At 41.7% G+C, this 17,934-nt stretch overlaps 2 protein-coding genes and 1 pseudogene across 3 annotated transcripts; all 3 read right to left on the reverse strand.

The window, feature by feature from the left end:
* Window positions 1–62: 62 nt before the first annotated feature.
* LOC140945205 (uncharacterized) lies at window positions 63–3,695 on the reverse strand (annotated as a pseudogene).
* Window positions 3,696–4,113: 418 nt separating this feature from the next.
* On the reverse strand, window positions 4,114–4,857 carry LOC140945206 (uncharacterized). The gene has a single exon (XM_073394257.1). It carries the CDS (start codon window positions 4,855–4,857, stop codon window positions 4,114–4,116), a length of 744 nt encoding a protein of 247 aa, XP_073250358.1.
* A 1,499-nt stretch (window positions 4,858–6,356) lies between these two features.
* LOC140945054 (lysophospholipid acyltransferase 6-like) lies at window positions 6,357–17,694 on the reverse strand. 2 transcript variants are annotated; one of them, XM_073394124.1, is made up of 15 exons: window positions 17,586–17,694; window positions 17,352–17,497; window positions 14,290–14,367; window positions 13,516–13,608; window positions 13,022–13,077; window positions 12,456–12,510; window positions 12,224–12,347; window positions 11,042–11,071; window positions 10,858–10,948; window positions 10,057–10,158; window positions 8,939–9,042; window positions 8,510–8,574; window positions 8,298–8,430; window positions 7,814–7,965; window positions 6,357–6,843 (listed from the first exon to the last, which is right to left on the reverse strand). In XM_073394124.1, the coding sequence occupies exons 1-15, from the start codon at window positions 17,652–17,654 to the stop codon at window positions 6,645–6,647; spliced, it is 1,497 nt and encodes a 498-aa protein (XP_073250225.1). In that variant the 5' UTR covers window positions 17,655–17,694; the 3' UTR covers window positions 6,357–6,644. The 2 variants fall into 2 exon arrangements, with proteins under 2 accessions (XP_073250225.1, XP_073250226.1); XM_073394125.1 differs by lacking the exon at window positions 10,057–10,158.
* Between the last annotated feature and the right edge of the window lie 240 nt (window positions 17,695–17,934).

The following is a 17,934-nucleotide window of genomic DNA, read 5'->3' on the forward strand; positions in this document are numbered from 1 at the left end:
ATAACACCACTTTATTAAAGAAAATGCAAACAACTAGTACAAAATAGATATGAAAACGTCAAATAGAGTAAGCCGTGCCAGGGGGGCCAGAAAAAACCTAACCTAAAAAACCCCGTGGGGAAAAAGGGATAGGAAATCTGGGGCGGGCCAGGCACGACTTAAGTCCCCCGCCAAGACTACTAATAAACTAAATAATTGTAATAAACAAACGAAAACTAAATAGCAATAGTTTGAGCAACTTTTAAGCGATCACTAACGGTGTGCTTAATGTATCTGTTCTTTGAAGTGGCACATTTCCAGCCAGCATGCACATCTAGCAGATCAGCGGAAACACTCCGACAAGCAGGATTTGAGGCAGCACCGGACTTTATACTGTGCGTGCCCTAAAGAGCAATGTCACCTACAAATGGTTTAACAAATTTCTTAAATTCATCTCTTAGCGTTGAATATGAAACTCCTCTAGAAACATGAAAACACTCCCTAGACTTAGTTTTAACGATTCGCCTAACGAGGGGAGAAGATGACTCACAAGTTGAAGGGAAAAGCTTAAGTAACCTTTCGGTGATAGAAACTGGGCAAGTAGCCTTATGAGACCTAGCTAGAAAGGACGTATGCCCTTCTCTATACTGATCATTTTTACGTTTAGGAATAAAAACTGACATGTACTCGTTGAAAATAGAGACATCTCTAACTGTCAAATTGCGAATTTCGTCCATACGAAAAAACCCAGCAAAGCCAACCAAGAGGACGAAAAGAAAACGAATAACGGCAAGCGAACTACTAGAAATATAATATTCAGCGATCCTTAAAACTGTGTCAACGGATAAAGGCTCTTTGGGTTGAACAGGACGAGCAAGCTTCCTTCTTGCACCCTCCAAGGACGACTTAACAAGGGGGTGACCAGTAGGGCATTTTACGATACCGGCCAGACTATGACCCCACTTAATATCATAAACAACTGACTCTATAGGAGATATCCCCGTATTATTAGAAATAGAAACAGCAGTAAGTTCGCTGATAAAGAGAGCAATGTGCAGTGGCTTCGCTGGAATAACTGAAACGCCAATCTTAGAATCTGCCCATTCACGCCATCTGATCCAGCCAGATCTATACTTCTGCACGGTAGAGGGAACCTTGGACTCAAACTGTAAATGGAGAAGGTCTGGAACAAGCTTGCGCAAGGATGGATCGGCCAAAGAATTCGCTTCACTCCAAATCCCGGATTGGAGAACATCTAAAAAATAAAATAAAAGTAGGCAGGAAAAGGCGAAACATTTAAAATTATAATACAGTAGGAAATATGATGCTGCATCATAATCATGCAGCACGGACAGTACTACAGCGTAAAAACGACATGTAATGAGAAACAACGACAAACGGAAGCCGAACTGGCTGGGCCAAGTAATGCTGTAAAAAACAGTAAAAAATACAACAAAATAGCAAACATTAAATAAAACAAATGTAGACCAATAAAATAAAACATAAAATAAGGCCAACTGACGGCGCCAAAACAGGCAAACTGCGTGGGGAAGCGGACATCGAACTCCGAGCCAAGAAGACGCTGCCAAATCAGGCAAAAAATACACCACCAAATCAGGCAAAAATACGCTGCCAAAACAGGTAAAAACAAAGCTCCCAAATCAGGCAAAAATACACTGCCAAAGATAAACCTAAAACACCGACAATAATGAGCTGTAAGGGGAGACAAAAATAGGAAAGTTCACCTAAAATCTATCCGCAAAGCTAACATTTTAAATTTCGGGCAGCCGCTGAACACCGACGGACGCGCTTTGTAAATCTGCTTCTGTCCTGGACCCTCCAGCAAGAGGTCTTCAATACAAGGAAGCTCAAACACTTCTTTAACAAAAGACTTGAACTGGGAGGCGTTGTCGTGCAAAAAAGGCCAAAAATAGGCCGAAGGCCATTGTGGAACGATCAAAGTGCCGTAACCGGAGCAGGACAAGAGAGCCCTACTGTGAAGGCACAATGGCACCCACCGGAGGGCAAACCCAGTTATTCTCATGTCGCCAATCCTGAGCCAAGGCGTCCACACCGCTGCAACCTGGGGAAGCAAATTTAGAGTTGAACCTCGGAGGCTGGGCATTGTAATAGGACGAAAAGCGATCAATTGTGTGAGGGCCCCATTTAGCGTCGACAAGTCGAAATACCGAGGGATTGATGGACCAGTCGTCTTTATCAATAAATCTGCTAAGAAGATCTGCTCTTTCATTAAGAGACCTAGGGATCCACTGGGCTTCGAGAACGATGCTGTTGGCAAGACAAAGATTGAAAATATCCATAGCCAGGGCCTGGAGGTGAGATTTGGAGCTTCCGATAGCAACTATTCTGGCGGCGGCCTGATTATCAGTGAAGATTTCAACTCTCTTGAGTTTCAGTTGAGCCACGTAAGAAAGCAACACATAAAAAATTGCTTTTAGCTCGCGAAACGTAGAGCTTTGGCCGATATCCTCGCTCTCCCACATGCCGCTAACGACGGACCCGTCTAAAGTAGCCGAAAATCCTCCGAACGCTACGTCGCTAGCATCGGAAAATACAACGGTATGCGTAGCTAACGGTGGCCTAATAGAATAGCCGTTTAAGCAGTCGATGTTGCAATACTAAAATCTCAGTTCTTGTTAAAGGCTCGGAGGAAAATGAATTATGTCATCCCAAGCCGATCTGGTTTCAATGGCGAAGTACATTTGTCTGGTCAAAAGACGAGAAATTGGACCAACAGCTAACGCAGCTGAAATGATAGTGCCTGCTATTCTCGCTAACTCGCGAAATGAAGAGAATCCATCCTGAATCGCAGAATCTAGCAAGCCTTTAAGCTTGAGAACTTTCTTCTCGGGAATCCGGGAACACATTAATAGTATCAATAACGAAGCCTAGCCATTCGCCAATTTGAACTGGATCCCAGTGAGACTTTTCCTCGTTACAAAGAAGACCAGATGAAGAGAGCTCTTTACGTTGAATTAAGCCAGCTGCCACGGCAGAACATTTGTCTGGTCGACTCCCGAAACCATCGTCCAAATAAATGAAACTGTTGTGTCCCATAGAACGCCAACGCCTAACTAACGGGCGCATTAACTTGGTAAAACAAAAGCAAGCGCTACTTAACCCGAAAGGCAGTACTGTAAAGGAAAAATATCTGACGACGCCAGAAAAAGGCCACGCGAAACCAAGGTACTTTTGGTGGTCGAGACAAATATCGACATGGTGGTAACCGGACTTAAGGTCCCAAGAGAAAAACCAGTGTCCTTCATCGAGAACTTGAGAAAGCGATCGTAAGTCCTCGTACTTGAATATAGGTTTTACTAATAATTGTTTACGTGTCTCAGATCGATAACCAGGCGAAGCTTCTTCCCAACAGCGACTGTCAAAGGATTAACACAATACGGAGGGAATTCGTGCTCAACAATGCAGCCGTTACTTAAAAGCTCGCTAATAGCATCAGCGACAAATTCCGGATGCTGAAGAGCTGATCTATTGTTCTTCAAAAAGCACTGCGAGGGGTACTCGGCAAACGGCAATCTGTAACCGCGCCTAATCATATCAAGGACAAAATCTGGTGCATCTAAAGTCTCGACCCAAAAGTTAAACGAAGATTGCAAGCGACCTTTCACGCCACTGCTTCCGCCTTTCGCACTAAACTCGTCGCCACAACAAGACAATAAATGAATTAAATCACACTCAACTTCATCACAAGTCGACGAGTCGCCATCGCGTCGAGAGCTACTCTTCGAAGAATCCGCAGGCTTCAAGCACGTGGAACTCAAATGACCAAAATCCCCGCACTGAAAAAAGGGGAACACATACAGAAAAAACATGAAAATAAAATCCATAACATAAAAATAAAAGAACAGTGTTGTAGCGTGTGGCGTTGCAGACCCGAAGGAAGAACATACTGACAGACAACAACTTATATATGAAACGCAATTAACACGTATTACGTAACTACTGAACACTTCATGAAAAACACAATTAAAATACCAAATTCAGAACGTGCAGAAAACAAATATCTGCTAAACTTCGTACCGCAGATATTTTGATATTCTGCACTAACCTATATAAATATAAACACAAATGCAGCAAATCACTGAGAATATTGGATTATGGCCTGTGCGGTAACGCCATAATCGACGAAGAAAGAAACAAAGATAGTAAAGCGAAAAAGTGCTGGGTACTTATCTTAAAACAGGGGCTCAAACGACGCGCTAGTCTAGCCTCCGGGCGTGAAACCAAATCGCTGGATGCGTATCTTGACGGAGTCGCCCGAGAAGTAGAGGCGGAGCCACTGCCTTTGTCGCCAGAACGGGCAGGACGACGTTTTTCCTTAGTGACCTTTCTCTCAGCTCTCCTCTCGGCCCGGTAAATTCTCTTCTCATCATCTGAGTCAGAGGCGAGTTCGTCGGATAGATACTCATTGACCGTCGCCCATCCAAACTCGCTCTTGTCGGCTATCTTTATTGCTTTAACACGCTTGGACACTAATTCCGTACCTGACTCCAAAGCAGCCTTAGCTTTTTCATAAGATTTGTGCTTCAGTGCGTCGGAAGCTTCGTCTAGCTTGTCCAGCACCTGGAGGGAAGGGTCTGACTGCTGCTGGTTACCCTTTCTCTTGCACGTGTATTGCTCGCGACGCGCCTTCTTAACAGCTTGCTCAACGGACGAACTGTTTTCCTCTGAAAAACGCTTGGCAAAATCGGTAAGCCGAGATTCAATGACCTGTGAAAGGTTGTCGGTTAAAGAACCTATAGAACGAGTAACGGCAGCCTGTATAGCAGCGCCAATAGAAGGATCTACGACTTCAGGGTTCGGACGAGAACGAACATTACTGTCTTCCGCGTCACTCATGTTAAACAGAACAGTGTTGTAGCGTGTGGCGTTGCAGACCCGAAGGAAGAACATACTGACTGACAACAACTTATATATGAAACGCAATTAACACGTATTACGTAACTACTGAACACTTCATGAAAAACACAATGAAAATACCAAATTCAGAACGTGCAGAAAACGAGTATCTGCTAAACTTCGTACCGCAGATATTTTGATATTCTTCAAACCAGGCGCGGATCTGGGGTAAACACTGACTGATTAACTAAAGGAGCGCCGAAGGCGCAAGCTTCTTGTGCGCCACCGGGAAAGTTTTTAGATTCAAACTCCCTAAAGTTCCCTTTTCTGGGTTTCCGAGTCATTCAGACATGATATTGGCCACTTCCATTCACCTTGGATGAAGCCTTGCAACTTAGATGTGATATGTTATGAAAAATCTGACCGATGTCCGTAAAACAGTGGAAACCAGTGCAAACTTATCGCGCTCGCGTCTGTTTGCACCCGCTCAATTTGTCAAATGTATGCGATTTTTCCTGGAGTAGAATTAGGGAATTTACCAGGTTCAAAAAGGGAAAGAAAAATTCATCGTACAGTAGACGTCAAAGAAATGAACTTAAAAGCGTGATGCACATACAGTGTCGTTTTTCTCAGAAAACCAATTGTTTTTTAACGTCGTCGTCGCCGTCGTTGCTTAAGCTCTCTTCTGAGATGTCAAAGCACAAAGAAAGAGGGAAACGTCATAAGGTCTGGTTTACACTAACCAGGGACTATCCTGCTGATCCTGGGCTGAGACCTCTTTTACATGTCCAAATTAAAGTTAGTCTTTTTCAAGAACACCCACCGGTTTTTATATTGACCAATGCGCACCCAGCCCCGCGTTCACAGTAAGCGAACGAAAAAGCATTTCTGGCAATAAGTTTATTTTCCTCCCCGAACATTTTAGGAATTGTAAGTTGCTTTTAATTTTTCCGCTTTATACGCCACATCTCTATCCTTCCATAATACATTCCTGTACACTCCTTTCCGTTTGTCCACCAGTTGTCTTCGGTTTCCGAGCGTGCACACAAGGCCGAAAGGCACAAAAATGTACGTGCTTTTAAACAAAAAGGCATTGATGTGGAAGCTTTGCTACAATAGTGTGTAAGCGGACGGAGGAAATTTCGGAGCAAAATGAAGCAGTTGTTTTTTTTAAAAAAACGAGCTTAAGAAAAACATTTCCACAACTTGATAAAACATACATTTCAGACACTATAAGGGGAATGGGTAGCTTTCGGCGCAATGATTTCTGGGAAAGTTTGGTTGGGCAAGCGTTAGTTATGATTGGTCGATGGTATTCAAGGCAACCATTAACCAATCATTAATAACGCTTATCCACTCAAACGAACCCAGAAATAATTGCGCCGAAAGCTTGTACCCACTCCCCTAGAGTGGGGCATTACGCACTTCCCTGTATCAAATCAATCGTCTTTTATGACTGCATTTTCAGAGAACTGACAGCTTTACAACGGTTACCTAAGCAGAGTGAAAAACCTTCATAATTTATTCAGCCATTTGAGGAACTTCTCTGTATCAGATTAGTCAAAAGCCTTTTCACGATCGCATTCTCAGATAACTGACAGCTATAAAATAATAAGTTAACAGTCTGTTTTAATACACTCTTAGGTGATACAGTTACCGATAATTAAAAAGGCGTTATCATTTTAAATATAGTTTAAGGAGGATGACATTTTACCTTGGATGTATATATATTAATTTAATTTTAATTAATATAAAGCAATTTAAGAACTGAGTACATTTATTGGCAGTTAATTAAGTTTGACCCTCTTTGCGTAGTTCACTTCTGCACTTCCTCCCTTATGCTCCAATTTGTCTATCCAGTTCTTATTCATTTCCAGTGTAGGCTCGTCTTTCTGTGGCTTCTCTGTAGGTCTTGGCCTCGTACCGCGCATGCGGCAAAATAGGATAAGCAACACAGACCAAATATGCGCATAAAAGTACAATGACCTACAAGACATAAATAAACATATCGACTCAATTTGAATCTGAAATAAGTGAAAGGTTTGTGTACAAACACCGAAATAGCTTTGCGGAATGGGGTGTAAGCCCACCACGAGTGATCATGAGACGACCGACACCTTGTTGGGGGGAAGGGGGGTTGAGTTCGTCATTATCCCTATCCGCCATTATTGTTCTCGAGGTGAGAGGAAGCTACCCCTCTCCTCAAGTGCTTTGTTCTTTCGTGGGCGTATCGTTTATCGCACGCCTTTCATTTTCATTGCGCCTTCCGCGCATGCTAGTGCCTGCTCTAGGGTTCAATAAGACGGGAGGAGGATGCGCGGGAGGAGAGAGGAAGCTACCTCTTTCCTGCGGTTTATTTCGCGCCTCATATTTCTTATGCGCTTGCCAAGGAGGCTAATGCTTACTCTAGGATTTTGTTTGTTTGTTTTCGTTTTGGTAGTTCTGCTTTACTCTTTTACGTGCCTTTCTAAATGACACTGGGAAAGGATGAAGGTTACAAGGCGAACGTCCAATAACCCCATGATTTCCAACCAGGCGGACCGGCAGAGGACCGAAATGAACGAAGTAACCAGGCACTGGCTGGTTAGTACGTTAGGTGGTAACCATCAACCTTCGTTCCCAGCGTCCTCTCCTACTCGGCCCCCGTGTAGGAGAGAACCCTGGGAACGAGGTTGGGTAACCATTGAGGTGAACAGAATCAATACAACCCACGGTATTCCGAAAAAGGACATCACATACATACAGTGATCAGTAGGACTTCATCCAGCGTCATTCCTATCTTTCAAGATGTAAAGGACCGTGGTTTTCATGAATGTCTCAGGGTCTCGAAAAGTCGGTCGGACTCATTTTCTAACGACTAAAAGGGACACCCGAAATAGCCAATCGCTCACAAATTCAGTTTTCTTGGTGGGAAAAAAGTGCATGTTCGTGGAAAACTAATTACTCTGTTGAATACCTCCAATAATCAAGACTCATTCGCAGCTGTAGCAATTGAAAGGGTACCCCACCCTCAGCAACGGACAATACTGTGACAATGCACGTGATCACGTCATACGTCAAAGCCATGGAATATGATTTCTGAAAGTAAGGTCTGAACACTCGGCGACCCTGAAAACGACATAACATAAGCAATAAGTAAAATCCCGTGCGAGTTTTAAACGCAATTTTTTGGGGTCCGACACATAGGGAAAATACCAGCACAACAGGAAATGGAGAGGAAAAAAAAGAGAAATAGATGGAAGGGGAAGGAGGAAAACAGAAAAAAAAAGAAACGGTCGTACCCTATGGTTTTTTTAACGGCTACTTTGGAGACACGCCACGAGAGAACGCGCAGGCGAGCGGCGAAGCGACACGCGCGTCTCCTTTCGAGTGCGGCTCTCGCGTGAATTTTCGCGACTCCCCCAAATGGAGAGCTTGCTCACAGACTAAAATATACTTGCCATTCTTGCCGCCTCTATGAATAGTGCAAGCGACAAAAACATCATATAGTATCCCGGATAGAATCCATGCCAGACAGATGACGTAATAAACACCGCTAGAGTCCTGTGCCGAGAACATCGTTCATATACAGTTCTGAAAAAGAACAAAAATATTACCTAGTATAGAATACAATGGGGATTTGCGCAACATAAATGAATTGAAGTTTTCTAACCTTCTTAACCACAGAGCGGTAGATATATTCCAGTTGTCGCAAACCATCTTAATGTTTGTAGCAAACTGTTCGAACGGGAAGAAAACAAAAGGCAACTTTAACATAACTCACCATTTAATGCACTAATGTGGGTTGATTGGTTCTTTGTGGTTTGCCTTTATCGCGCTTGAGGGACGATTTCTGCCCGACTGACCTTGCTGAATTTTCCTTAATGAACCATGGTCTGTGATTTGACTCCCTGCCTGGTCGACTGGGTTTGAGGCGCGAGGTGGGAGGGGGGGAGTTGGGACGGGGATTGGGGAAAGGGATCCCAACGTTGTTATCATCAACGTCAAGCGGCCGATGTTCTGGATAAAAGGCTTAAACGAAAACTAAGAGAAGCCAACCCAAAAACCGCAAAAAGCAGAACTGGGAAAGACGAAGACCTACCTCAAATTTAAGAATGTTAATATTTGTGATGCGGTCCCACTTGGCTTTTCCATTCTCGTCAAAGCCATTAAATCCTAATCCTGCAAGATTATTCACGGCCTCCGCTGAAACAAAAGAGAAATGTTCATGATAACGATAATGATTATGGCAATTATTATAATGGTGATAATGCACTTTCTGTCAAGAAGCATTGGAATCCGTGGAGCATTTACTCTTCTCCTGCGGGATATCTTCTGAGTTTTGGAAGTATGTCTTGTCCTGGCCAAGAGATAATATAATGATGTTCATGTTGAGACAATTAATGAGTCTGATGTGATTTTTGGAAAATTTGATATTGTAGAAGACTATATTCTAATTAATCATATTTTGTTATTAGCTAAATATTATATCTACTGTAGGAAATGTCATAATAGCGTACCTTCAATTAGAGGTTTTATTGCTAGGGCAAGACGTGTCTTCAATATTGAGCTCCATATCGCCAGGGAGAAAAATAAACTTCTTTTTCATTTTCAAAAGTGGGAGAAGCTAACTAATGCACGTTGTAGTAGTTGATACACATAGCTTCGTTAAAATTAGCAGGCATCTTTTTTTTATCGTCGTTGTTGTAATATATACATATATTTTTCGTTGTTATTGTTATCCTTTTTCTTTTCTTTTTTTTTTAAGTAGGATGGTATAATTTGATTCATTTAATTAATGTCTATTCTTAAGTAACATTGTAAAACTTGTCTTTAATTCAATAAAAACTGTAAAAAAAAAAAATAATAAAATAATGGTGATAATGAGGATGATGATGACGATGAAAGATATGATAATGATTGTGATGACTTGGCTGAGGGACAACGTGAGCTAAGAATGACGTTTAAATTTAATGCAATCTGAGAACCTTTAACTTGATGGAAGTTGCTGTTTCAACAACCAGACCGACCCTTGGAGAGGTAACCTTGTATCATAGAACTGGGATTTAAGGGTTACCCCTATAAATTCATTCTTTATATCCGTAATTCCTAGATTCGCCCTGCATGATGAAAGGCTAACGCCCGGAACAGTTGTGAGGTCAAATGTTAAGCTAGGCTTCTCAATAGAAGGACAAACATAATAAAACTGATGCAACTTACAAACTTTAAAAGCGAAGTAATATCTTAGCTTGGCAACTGTAGCACTTATCCAGCCATAGATAACCCTCCAGTAGAAAGGCTGAGTTGAAATAAACTGAGGATCTGTTGTTACGAATTGAAAAAGCATTAAAGAGAAATGTCAGTTTACTTGACTGTCCATGCAGGATGTGTTTAACATATTTATTGGGGCGGATAAAAACGCAAGAAGGAAAAGCAAATTTACATCTTAAATCTAATGTACAGCGTAATCAAAGTAGAATATAATTAACAACTACTGATAAGAATCGCGGAACGAGTTATCTACCGAGGCCTCGAGATCTGCATTATTATTCTTGTCTTCATATGATGTAAAATCCGAATTCAATATTTGTTTTGTTGTTCATTTTGCTATTTCGTTTTCACACAGCCGTGACCTCTTTCGCCATTTTCTTGGGTTCTGCACTCATGCCAAAACAGCTGGGCTGCCGCGCCACTGTCTTGCGTGAAGTCTACGACAGCACATTCACTAGTTAAGAAACGTAAAAAAAACTGGCCAAAGTTAACTTTCACAGAGACTTCTGGGACTGTAACTAGAGACAGCGGGAAAAGTTGCCCAATAGCTGACCGGCGCTTTCCCAGTAACAATCCCAGAAACAATTGCGGCCGGGACGCATTTCGGTTCCAGTTCCCTTCTCAGTTCTAAAAATGGCCAGTTGCAATAGTATTTTAGATCGTCCCTCCCTCCCCCCTCCCACCCTCATGATTATTACAATACATACTACGTTAAATACAGTAGAATTAGCTGAATGGTCTTTTAATTACCTGCATTTCTAGGTATTGGATAATCATCCTCAGTAAAGAATAAGATGAAGACGCACAAAAAACCTGATGATAACTTCCTAATGACATCCACCTGTCGGAGCAAAACAACAATTGACCTGAGCGTTAAAACCTGTCTGTGTGCTGACACGTAAAGAGCGACACAGAACGCATAATTAATCCTTACCAAAGGTGAAGGCTCTTTTTCTCCAGGTCTCTAAGGGACAGAACAATAATTTGTATTTAATTTGTATCTATTTTTATTTTGCCACACAAAATGTACAAAGAAAGAAAGAAAAAATATACACTACAGAACGAAAGAGGCGAGGAAGCCGTAAATAGAAACTACAGGCTTATATCGCAAGGCTTCCTCAATTACAACTCATGCTGGCTACTAGTCTGCGTAGCAAGCTTTTCCAGTCGAGGTATAGCGCGAAATTTTTTTTTTTTTTGCTCTCGTCCCAACGTTCTCGACGAACTCGCGCGGAAACGGAAACGCTTGCTACGCAGGCTAGCTGGCTACAAATGCACAGCTCTGACGATTAAGTTAGATCGTGCTCCACAATTATAAAGTTGAGAACTAAACATATGCGTCATTGCTTACGGGTGAGGTCAAGATGGCCTGATTTTGGCCAAACTTTTTCTTGCGCTTTTATGGACCTAGAAAGCAGGCATTCCCAAGCGGGTACGACGGACCCATTGTTCACTCCTGTAGCCAATCAAAACCCGACAGTGAATTTGCCTTGCCCGATCGATGCCTTTCTGAGACGTCCTGGTCATGTCAAAGGCTGCCCTTCTTTGCCAAAACTCCAAATAAACCAAAAAATCATTGTAAATCATGTATCGGGCAACCTCACCAGGATGGTAATGCAAAGCGTTTTGCATCCGCACCAACCAAAATGTTCACGGGAAGTACGTCTTTAGAGTCTGTTTACAAAGATCTATCTGTTGCCGGATCCCTGCCCAGTTTTAAAATATGGTGGCTCTGTATATTCCCTCTTCTCGGATCCGAATAAAGCAACACCCTTGGATCATGTCTCCTGGGTGTCTGTTTTTTGTTTTTTTTTGGATAAGATTGAAAGAATCCACCTTCACTGTAGATCATTTGGAACAATAATCCTTTTTGATTTTTGACTGAAAAGAAACGAATAAAGATTCATATTTCCGCAAAAAGGGACCGCTATCTAACCTCAGATTCCCATATAGGAACGCGCTCTTAGAAATTCTTGCGTGGCGAGGTCATAGTATCGATATCGAGTATCGAAATGAATTGTCAAACGTCGGTTTAGATCGCGATTTTAAACTTACGTTACTGTCCCATCAAAAACGTTTGAGGGAAGAAGAAACTAGAGCAACGTTTGATTCATACCTTAGGTCGGATATCTGAGCCATCGATAAAATCATTAAACTCTTTGAAAGTACAGAGAGGTCCAGCTAGAATCATGCTGTAGTGGAAAATGTAGCTGAAGTATTCTAGTAAAGATGGCACTTTCCTAGAAATATAAGATAAATTGGTGTGAGGTTAAAACGTCAATCTTGATAAGACGGTCATGCAACAAACAACAAAAAAACAAACAGGAAACAAATCAAGAGCAGCACACTTTAGTTTTTCTCTCTTTTGCTCATCTGTAAGTTTGTTTTCGTCCGTCACAAAGCCTGTTTAAGAGAACAGATTGAGTAAGCATTGGCTTATCTAACTCTACCACCACCGACATGGAAAAAGCTTCCCTGAACTCCAAGATTTTCAAGTGGTTTAGTCTGGAATAGAGTACAGGAATCTGAGGATTTTGGTCTACGAAAGGGTATCATTGCTCATAATGGGATATTGAACAGTGGTATGAAGAATTGTAGCCTTCATAGGACAGCAAAATTGCAGTTTAACATAGTCTGGTATCGTCTGGTATAGGCTTACAGTCCACATTTTACCTATTCAGCATTCGAAAAGAGCGCCACGTTTTAGCACCCAGTGCGGTGCTTATATGAGGGCCAGTAAGACCGAAAGAACGAAATAAGACGTCACTTTTTCTTGCGGCGCGTTTTACTTTCTATTGTTGTTGTCATGTGGCATTTATTTCGAGTGAGTGCAAAATGCCAAACCGCACCTGATACTCTCCTGCTATTATCGACATCAAATAGCGCAGAACATTTTTGTTTGAGATTAACTTACCATCATGTAAATTGTACGCTATGTAGATAACCCTCTGCACGATTAACATCAGTGGTCTAAAACATAGAAAATAAATAGCAGCCATTAACAAACTATTTCACAAATGCCGGGCTCCACGCCATTTCCCTCTTCAGAAACGGTTGAGAGAAGACCTTAGATAACAATGACCTCAACCTGGTTGGCGTCCAGCGGTTTTAGTGAAAACAAGGGTTTGGGTGGGGCGCTTAGTCTCGCGGGCTCATAAAACTTGGTTTCGGTCATTGTTATTTAAAAAGGTTTTCGAAAATGAGGAGAATGATCTTTCGCAAAGACTGTTACTGAGGACTGTTACTAAGGACAGGGAAAAAAATTACCCAATAGCTGACCAGTACGTCCCAAGTAACGATCCCAGAGATAATTGCGAGACAAATGTCGACTCCAGTCCACTTCTCGTTTCTAAAGTGGCGAATGAAGCCACGCAGGTAAAAGACATTTTAGTCGCGTTTGTCACTCACCCTGAAAAATCCACTGCATGTACGCCATAGTTTGTTATTTGTCTGTATAGGTGTGCAACAGAGAGCGTTCCCATGGCTGCAATGAACACATATCTGCCGACGAGATAAACAAAAAAAAGCTACTAGCTATGGTTGCGGTTACTGGTTACTGGTTACTTTGCACGGAAAAGTGAAAGCACTCTGGGTTTATTGCCTTGTTATTCTTATAAAATAATTCATAAAATATCTTGGGTGCTGGACACGTCTCATGCGCGGTTTCCAGTTTCGGTCAAGTCTTGATAATGACGCGCGCTAAAAGATTTTTTCGCGGCTTCGCTGCTCGTGACTTGGGCCTTCGGCCGACACCGAAGTATCTCGCTGAACGCAAGAAAGAAAACCTCTGGTTCCCAAAGGAAGTCATAGAAAATGTTTGTTTACCATTTATAAAAAAATTCCGGAAATTTTGGTCGGGAATTTTCGGTTGGTAAGAACGGTACGTGTCGCTTACCATTTGCCTAAAATTTCCGGATTGTCGCGCCGCGCTAGACTGGATTCTAGTTATAACATGAAACTAGTGCGAAACTCAAGAAACTTGTAAATGGTAAACGAATTTCCATTCGGAACGTCCCAACGCGGAAAACGGGACCACCTTTTGAGAATTTCCGCTTGTCCCGGGAATTTTCCAGTGGGACGAACCAAAAAAACGTTTACCATTTACATCCCAACCGCAATTTCCGGGAATGTGTGGTAAATGGTAAACAATCTCGAAAGAGTTCATCTGTCCACGTGACTTACCTGTGAACTACTGTAGGATTTACAACAGCGGTCAAAATGTAATATACTACACTCAGCCCGAAAAGGATCAAACTTTCCCTAAAGGTAAAAATAAATGTCTAATAAGGCAGTGAACAGAACCCTTTTAACGAACATACGTGCTCTGTACTGATAGAGCGTTGCTTTGCATGAAACGCAGCAAAATGATTGAAGAGGGGTTAGCCACTCTTGTAATCTTCTTCATTCATAAACAAGGGAAGGTTGAAAAGGTGGCCGGATGACGTTGTTACGGATTTTGTAACCTGCGATCACGCGTTCTTTCTTCCGTTTCCAGCCGAAATTCACGCTTCCCTGAAAAAAATAACGCTTGAACGCAGGTTACGAATTTTGCAAACATTAAAGACAGGCGTTTGACTTTTTTGTTGCAGATGGTCTTTTTCATTTTAAACTATAATGCTAACAATAAGGCTATTTTACTCGATAGAAACGTCTCATGAATCATTGTGAAATACGAACATAACTTTGAAAAGTTTGGAATAGCAATCCCGACTATCTTGCTTTCAAATACTTCTGCTTAGCTCCCTACATGTCTTTCTCTGTCTATATGGCTGCCATTTCCGGAGAAATATGGCTGTTCGCATTTTACGGAGTTGGTAGTGTTTGTTTCTTTATTGCACTTTGGCAAGTTTTGACTACTTGCAGGTACCTCTACGCACTCAAGGGATTCACTAAGGGTCGACATGCGAGCGATGTTCCGTGACTGAGTAGAAACGCGATGAAAAGTGACCGTTTTAACTGTGTCGTTTAGCTCTATTCATGTTACTACCAACAGACTGTATTTCTTACCCATTGCTTCTTTTTATATCACAGAAAACGGATAAAAACTACAGCGGAATCCCGCCGTACGACGTTCTCGTTATAACGTTGGTATTGCACCGGACGAACACTCAGTGGCCTGCGTAGCTGAGTCAGCGAGCGAGGAAAAAGCGGAGGATGCAATGGAGACAGGGAGGAAAACGCGTCTTCCCCGTTCATTTGCGCGCCCGCCAAACAAAACTGCCTACTACGCTAGCTAACCACTAGTCTTTATAGCAGGCGCAGGATTTTTGAGGGGCGGAGGAAGAAATTTCGAGAACGCGCCCGCGTACGAGGAGAGGAGGGATCTCCCCTTTGCGCGTTTCCCTCGAGAGCTCAATAATGGCGGGTAAGCAAAAAGCTATTAAACCGGCGCCTGCCATGCAGGGTAGCATTCCCTTTTCTGATGTCCCGGTTCCATGGCCCAGCGCTAGACGTATTAGTAAGCAATCCATAAACTGTAGCATGAAGCAATGCGGAAAAAAAGAGACGGTGACGGTTTGTATAGATAATAGCATGATTTATAGTGATATTTCGCATGAATACCACGAGTGATATTTCGAAATTGTTATACGTAATTTCACGAGCCGTCAGGCGAGTGAAATTTGAGACAATTTTTAAAGCTATTTATACAACTACATGAGAAATTTCTGCAATTTGATTGGCTTAGAGCAGTGGTATTTCAGCTTAATTTGAAATACCTACATGTGAAAATTACAAACGTTTTGCTGGTAGTGGTATAAACAAATAATAGCATGATTTGTAGTGATATTTGGCATAAATACCACTCGCGATATTTCATAATTGTCTCAAATTTCACTTGCCTAACGGCTCGTGAAATTACGTATAACAATTTCGAAATATCACTAAAAACCATGCTGTTACCTATACAAATAGACCAGTTTCGAGAAACTAAAATTCACACTTCCCTCGCGATCAGAGAATAACCCTGAGGCTCAAAATTATTTCTTTTATTTCAAACATCCACGATGGCCCAGCGTTCGAAATTTACGGGGAAAATCGAGTGTTATCGGAAGTGTTTCTTAAACTAACTTTTTCTGAAACCTAAGAATGTAAAAGGGTTTAAATAAAATCGGCTAAGAACAAACCGTTTCCAATGAAACCCATATAATAGCCATAAATCGGCAAAGGAAAGAAGAAACATGCAACTTCATAGTCTGCTACCCAGCCGTTTTTTTTTCCTCCGGCCCACCGAATACAAGAGAAAAGAGGCCTCCGCTGGCAGCGAATTTGGCCACCTTTATTTGAATTTCTCGAAATACGTCTATGTATTTCTTTGAGTTTCCCTAATTTGAAATTTAGATAGTCTAGATAGTCTTTAGCCTGATGTTGAATGTCAAGTGAATTTTCTGATGACTTACTTCAATAATCAAATGAAAGCCATGCAAGGAAACCTTGAAAGACTGACTCAAAAGAAATATATTTGCGTGATTTAACAAGCGCGTACCGCAACAATGCAAAAATGACTGGGGAGTGATAGAACAGAAGAACCGAGATATGCTTTGACTTTTACACACTGTTTTACAATATTGGTTAATGATATTGGCAAATATGCATTCCTTTTGCTTGTTGATGTTCACTTACTGAACATATTTCCGTTTGGATGAGCGTCGAGGTGATAGACATTTCTTGCAAAGAAATACAAATTAAAGAAAGAAAAGAACAGCCAAATGCCGAATTATATAAGCCGCCTCTGAAAAATTAACTATGGTAAGATTAATAGACTGCTATTTTGAGATCGAACCAAAGTATTGGGTGGAAGGTTTAATAACTAAAGCCATTGTCGTGTGATTTTTTAATCCGTATGATTTAGAACAGTTCACAGGAAAAAATAACGGATTTCCATTTTTGGATATTTTAGGGTATTTAAAGAATACCCATAAAAATCCCAAATTTGGCAAAGTGAGAAAAGTCCCAACCAGGAAATTCCCAACCAAATTCCCTGATTGGAACTTGTCTCACTCTTCCAAATTTGGGATTTTTGTGGGTATTCTTTAAATACCCTAAAACATCTAAAAATGGGAATCTGTTATTTTGTCCTGTGCATTGAATCACTGTTGTTTGTTAGGGTCTTCTTTGAAACTATTCTAGCACTATTGTAGTTCTCTGCTCGTGATTCAGATTACTTACGTCTCGTATCTTCTGAACGGTTGCTACATGAGTGCTAATTACAGACATTACAGACCACTAAAAAGAACAATGCTTACCATCCGAAACAGAAAACGACAAGGGCGACCCCCCAAACAAGACCAGTCACTCGTCTTGTCGTCGGAGAAACTTTGCTCGGGTGCAAAACCAGTCGAAACACGAGCCCCAGAGGAACACATAACAACATGCAAAACAGAAAGCTGATCTAGAAGAAAAGATAAGTAATTAGTGAAAATGTAAGAGAGATGATGTGTAATTGTTCTCGCCAGTCAGGAACTTAAATAAACATATACCTTGTCGGTGGAGAAACCTGTGAATTCAGAGGCTGCTAGCAGAAGCTTATTGATAGCATCCATGATCATTACTTTCGCAATGAAAGACTGTTTGCGAGCCACTGAGCGAGAGAGATCAGATGTGTTCGCTGTATCACGATCGTGATCACGTGACTAAGACAATCGGTTGAATGAACATTCTACAGCTTCATGGAGACCTAGTCAAACATCCGGAATTTCACTGTTGAGTTTAAGTTGAATTATCAAGTGTTTGAGTTCAAGAGACTACTACCTCAACAAATGAGTCACAATAGCTAAAAGGGCGCGCGGTAAGCCTTCTGGAGCATTTTCAATAACACTTGCGCGAGCC

Source organism: Porites lutea, chromosome 8 (assembly GCF_958299795.1).
Source record: "Porites lutea chromosome 8, jaPorLute2.1, whole genome shotgun sequence".
NCBI lineage: Eukaryota > Metazoa > Cnidaria > Anthozoa > Scleractinia > Poritidae > Porites > Porites lutea.

Excerpts from the sequence above, each read along its gene's own strand:
- LOC140945206 (XM_073394257.1), bottom strand. The coding sequence starts at position 4,857 with ATGAGTGACGCGGAAGACAGTAATGTTCGTTCTCGTCCGAACCCTGAA.
- LOC140945054 (XM_073394124.1), bottom strand. The coding sequence starts at position 17,654 with ATGATCATGGATGCTATCAATAAGCTTCTGCTAGCAGCCTCTGAATTC. Across the intron at positions 17,498-17,585 it reads CAGGTTTCTCCACCGACAAG|ATCAGCTTTCTGTTTTGCAT; the intron begins GTATATGTTTAT and ends CTTTTCTTCTAG. Across the intron at positions 10,159-10,857 it reads TCCAATACCTAGAAATGCAG|ATCCTCAGTTTATTTCAACT; the intron begins GTAATTAAAAGA and ends TCGTAACAACAG.